Raw genomic sequence first — 5,364 nt, forward strand, 5'->3', positions numbered from 1 at the left:
ATTTTAATTGAACCATGTGTGCGCAGACAAGCGAACCAGCAGTAAAGCTGGCCACAACCCACCCGACTATACATTATAACACTATGAAAACTGAGCCATGTATCTCTCTCTCTTTGGAAAAATTGTTCCCTTAACAGTGTGCCTAAAACAGCCCTCTTTCTAATGATCAATTTACAGGCGATGCACTCCATTTTTTCTTCTTCTGCTCTCTCTCTGGTAACAGTATTTGCTTCAACTGACCTCAATTCCAAAATTACAAATTAGAGTAGTGGTATTAATAGTAACAGACAGACTAATCAGGAACTGGTTTTATTGGAATTTCTTCAAAATGAACCAATCCGAGGTCCATCTAGGTGAGGAAACAGTCAGGAACCACTTTTCTATGAAACTACTCCTATGAATTTAGACTAGCCAGAACTCAACTTGTTGGGTTTAAATACAAGAGCTCAATCTGCCCACTTCATATCAGTCATTCAAAGTAGCCCAGACTTGGAAACCTAAGTTATGGATACTAAAACTATTTTTATAATACCATTACAGTAACAGAATCTTGCAAATCTAAGTCCTACTTCCCACATTTATTTACAAAAAAATGTAGGAAGAGTCAAGTCGGAGGCATTTGTCACATTTCTACTTTGGATTTAGATTTCTCATATCTTACCATTGTCTTAGCTCTTTCTTCTGTTCCTCGAAGTTATTCTCACAAACGATTATGATTCAGCTGCCTATGAGCAATTCAAAGGTATACCACAAAGCAGTTAATTCTGCCTCTGAGGATGCCAGCCACAAGTGCTTGTAAAATATGAGGGGAAAAAAACCTATATCAGGGGTGTCAAACTCACGGCCTGCGGTCCAGATGGGTCACACACCCATCTGGCTGGCCATGCCCACACCTGGTTTAGTGAAGGGGGGGGAAAGTCATAATATGTCACACAACAACATCATGACAATGCGAGTTTGACATCCCTGCCCTAGATCATGGTCATTCATCCTGAAAGCTAAACATGCTTCATTGATGCCAGCTGTGGAAGCTATACCACTATAGTGCAAATAATATGTATCAATTTTTTATAATCAAAAATAAAAGTCAATCGTCTTAAATTTCTTTCATCATGATTTGGTGGTTACATTCAGAGGTCATAAATATATTATTTATTATAATTTATTCTGAAATAAATCAGAAAATATCTGTTATTTATCTACAACAAACACTCAAAACAAGCTTTTAAAACCATTAAAATGTACAAAATTCATTTCTTGGTCCTCAAATAGCAAAGAAGAAATTTCATTTGCCAATGAAATTCTCAAGAGGATAAACAGTGCAGTGGGTATGGGAATGTTGTAAAGCCATGTCATATTTGTAGACATATCTAGATTTTTGTTATTTTTTCCTAGATTTATGAGGCTTCTTTGATTTTGATATTTTAGACATACACTAGCACTGCAGCAATGCAAAAATAGGAACTGCCCACTCTTTAAAGCAATTTTTTTTCAGAATCACCATGAAATAAAATCTAAGCATTATGCAGCCTCGATTGCACTACTGTTTTTATAATTTTTCCCTCTGAAAAAGGTAGGATGCAATGACACCAATTTTGGCAATTGTTGTTGGAAAAAGCCCATTTTAAAGGGGGTTTAATGTGCTCATCATTAATTTTCATCAAAGTATCCATATGTTGGCTATCTCAAAAATATTTATTTTAATATTCAACTTTTTATGTAGAAACAAATTAATTTTAAATGAGTCCAACTGTGTTAGCTAGCTATTTAATAATGTTGAGAGCATTGTTAGAAGTTGAGAGCCTATTCACACAAATAGTTTTGTCAATTAATTTTATGTGTAGAGAAGCACTCATTTATAATGTGGTGTGTGTATACTGACAATCCAAATCACCATTCACATAGAAAAAAAATGCAAGAGCCAATTCAATTCATGTTAAAAACCAGTTGTTATGCAATAATGATTAAGTGATGGCAAAAAGTTCAACTTCCCTCATGGCACTGGGCGTTCTCAATAGCTTCTTGAGGGCACAGCCTTGCCAGGTGGACTCCACGGAGGGGGAGTTTCATCCTCAAGAATAACCTGGAGGTTTTTTTGTTTTTTGTGCATACTTTCATCCATCTCTTTCTTTTCCTGTTAAAAGTGAAGTAGATTATGATAATTATTAGCATAATGCATGGATAAATGCTAAATTGTTTGACATTTATTTCGTACAACATTACTTTAGCTTCCTTTACAAAATTACAAAGAAACTTTTATGCCTATTTCTGTGCACTTATCTCTTAACTTTATCTGGTGAGAGTTATATTGTGTTTTAGTAAAGTCAGACAAACTGCAGTTGAAATAAATTCAGCATTTTCATGTAATTCTAACAATGTTGTAAGGCCCTGCTGATTTTGTTTACAGCTTCAAATTAAAATGATGATCTATGCAGAGACTATTTTTGTTCTTATTAATCTTTTCTAACACTTTCTTCCATCAAAACAAATATCTAGTACAAAAATATCTATTTAGTGCTAATTATAAATATATAGTTTGATTTTTATTATCTTTATTTGCAATTGATATTAATATTTTTTACAAAGACATATCCTTAGAGAATTAGATTTATAACAAATGTTCCATGTGTAGTTAAAGAAACAATCATGGTAATCTATTAGTCTGACTTTAATACAGGAGCATATCTATTAGTCTGATCAGCAACCTAATAATTTAATAGTCTGGCTAGGTCACCCATCACCTTTCAGAGAAGAGATAGTTTGGAGTTTGACTTCAGAATGTTCAAATAAATTGAGATAAAAATGTGTGTATGTATATATGTATATGTATAAACGCATGTGCACCCATACATACATGCATGTATTCCTTAAAACAATGTCTTGACTGAATACATTGAAAAGCTATATGCTAAGAAGGGATCAGGCATTTTGGTTTGGTTTGGTTTATTGGATTTATATGCCGCCCTTCTCCCAAGGACTCAGGGTGGCGTACAACATTAAAAAAAAACACATATTACAAAAGTTTAAAAAATTAAATATAATATCCCAAACAAACCCAATTAGGATTAACAATAACATTTTAAAAAAAATTCAATTAAAATTAACAATGATCAATTTAGGGTGCATCGGAAGGACCGGAGGTCGGGGATTATACGAAGCTCCGGGGGCAGCTCATTCCAGAGGAAGGCGCTCTCACAGAGAAGGTTCTCCCCCTGGGGGTTGCTAGCCGACACTGTCTGGCCGATGGCACCCTGAGGAGGCCAACCCTGTGGGATCGCACTGGACGGTGGGAGGCTACTGGTGACAGTAGGTGGTCTCGCAGGTATCCTGGACCTAAGCCATGGAGCGCTTTAAAGGTCATAATTAGTACCTTGAATCGCACCCGGAAGACAACCGGCAACCAGTGCAGGCCGCCTAAAAGGGGTGCAACATGGAAGCACCTAGGTGCCCCCATGATAACCCGCGCAGCTGCATTCTGGACCAGTTGAAGCCTCCAGGTGCTCTTCAAGTATTTTTATTCTTTTAATACAGATAGTCTTTGACTTACAACAGTTCCTTTAATGATCACTTAAAGTTACAATGGCACTGAAGAAGGTGACTTCGTTCATCACACTTACGACTTCACAAAATGTGGTCATGTGATGAAAATGTGAGCGCTTGGCAGCTGGTATTTACAATGATTGCAGCATATAATTATAGATAATTATATCTAGCAATATGTCAGATTTTTAAAAAATATAAGTTTGCCATCCAATTAATTCTCCAGAGTTACAGAGAAGGAGAAATATATGTGTCAAACTAATCTTCAAAAAAGTATTAGTGCACTCGTTTTAAAAATCAAAACAAGGATAAGAAAAAAAGAAATAATACATCAGTTTAAATTAAACATTTTAATTTAAACTATTAATACAGCACTTCCCAAATATTCTAAAAGTGTGGTTATTGGGCCTTTAAAACCCTGATGGTATCACAGAAATGCAAATCAGACTACATTAACATCTGCACTTATTGCTAGCCAAGAGCATCTCTTCCTTCTATAGCTGATCAGATATAATTCTCCATAACTTATTGAGTCCGCTCTACATTTTCTGTTGCCAATAAATGCTCTGTTCGGTCTTTTCTTTTGTAACTCGGCATAACAGATTTTATATCTTATATATCATCCTCAAGTTGCAAATCATACACCAAAAGAAATCAAGAGAGAGATACAAAACATTTTGTCCAATGCATAATAAGAAAGTTTCAAACGGCTTGTGACCAGACCAAAACATGTTTGTGTATATAGGTAGATATTTTCAAGGTAATGGGGGGACAACAGGAAAAATGCATGGACATTGTTGGTACTGTAATAGGAGTGGCAGCTAGCAGGAAGTTAGACGAAGATGTTGGGAAGATCATTCAAGAGATAATATGCTATTTGGATATACAATGCTTGAAACCATGGACATCAACATGGGGGCTTATGAACAAGCCACACAGAAGAAAGGAGAGATAGGCAAAGTGCACCTGCTGTTCCTACTTACTTGTAAAATCCCTCTGAATTTTGCTGGAATAGCTAACAAATTCTGGATCCAATTATCCTGAACCTTCCTGTTAGCAATCAGTAAATTTTATGAAATGTAAATCAACACTTCTGTTGACAGACAGAATGGTTGAAGTCTGTGAAACAGCCCCCTTTTCCCAGTCAACTCTACTGATTTACCACCAGCTTATCAGGTACTTAAAAGCCAAAAACTTGGCAGCACAAGGAAACAACATCCAACAACTTAGTAGCCAGCCAACAACACCCTTATTAACAACTAAATAGCCACACACAACCAGGCACCATATAAATACTACACATAGAATAGCCCAAAGCACATATTCTGATACAAAGAAGTGATCGCCCCAGATTGGATCCTGCAAACTGAAGCTTCTTTTTTGCATGCCAACATTGTAGATTTTGTCATTATCAACAATACTGTAAAACTAAGAAAGTAAAGCAACTTCAAGTAGGCAATTAGACTCTTGTAGCTTCCACACACTAGTATTCAAACACCAACTACCTCTACTTAACTGTTTCTTTATATTTACTATATTCCTATATTCACTCACTTGTGCAGCTGCTGCTATGCTATGCTGGTTCTGGGCAGTGGTGACATGGTGTTGTAGGAATGCTTGTTCCTAATAATGAACAGGAGAAGAGAAAACTCCACTGACTCTTAGCAGGAAGAGCTGCTTAGCAAGAAACCACTTAGCAAGAAACCACTAATATGGCAAATTGTACTCGGAGTCATTCTTCTCTAGTAACTTCTCTACAGAATAAATGGACTTTCCTTTTTGTTAAGAAAACTATTAAAATGATGGTCATAATGAGGAAAAATA

At 36.0% G+C, this 5,364-nt stretch overlaps 1 protein-coding gene across 1 annotated transcript in view; it reads right to left on the minus strand.

Moving 5' to 3' along the window:
- Positions 1-2,114: 2,114 nt before the first annotated feature.
- Positions 2,115-5,364, minus strand: part of MAP9 (microtubule associated protein 9) — a 16,552-nt gene continuing 13,302 nt past the window's right edge. Inside the window, exon 4 of the mRNA XM_032223652.1 lies at positions 2,115-2,134. Coding sequence (XP_032079543.1) covers positions 2,115-2,134 — 20 coding nt within the window. The remainder of the gene's footprint in view (positions 2,135-5,364) is intronic.

Source organism: Thamnophis elegans, chromosome 9 (assembly GCF_009769535.1).
Source record: "Thamnophis elegans isolate rThaEle1 chromosome 9, rThaEle1.pri, whole genome shotgun sequence".
In the NCBI taxonomy this organism is placed as follows: domain Eukaryota; kingdom Metazoa; phylum Chordata; class Lepidosauria; order Squamata; family Colubridae; genus Thamnophis; species Thamnophis elegans.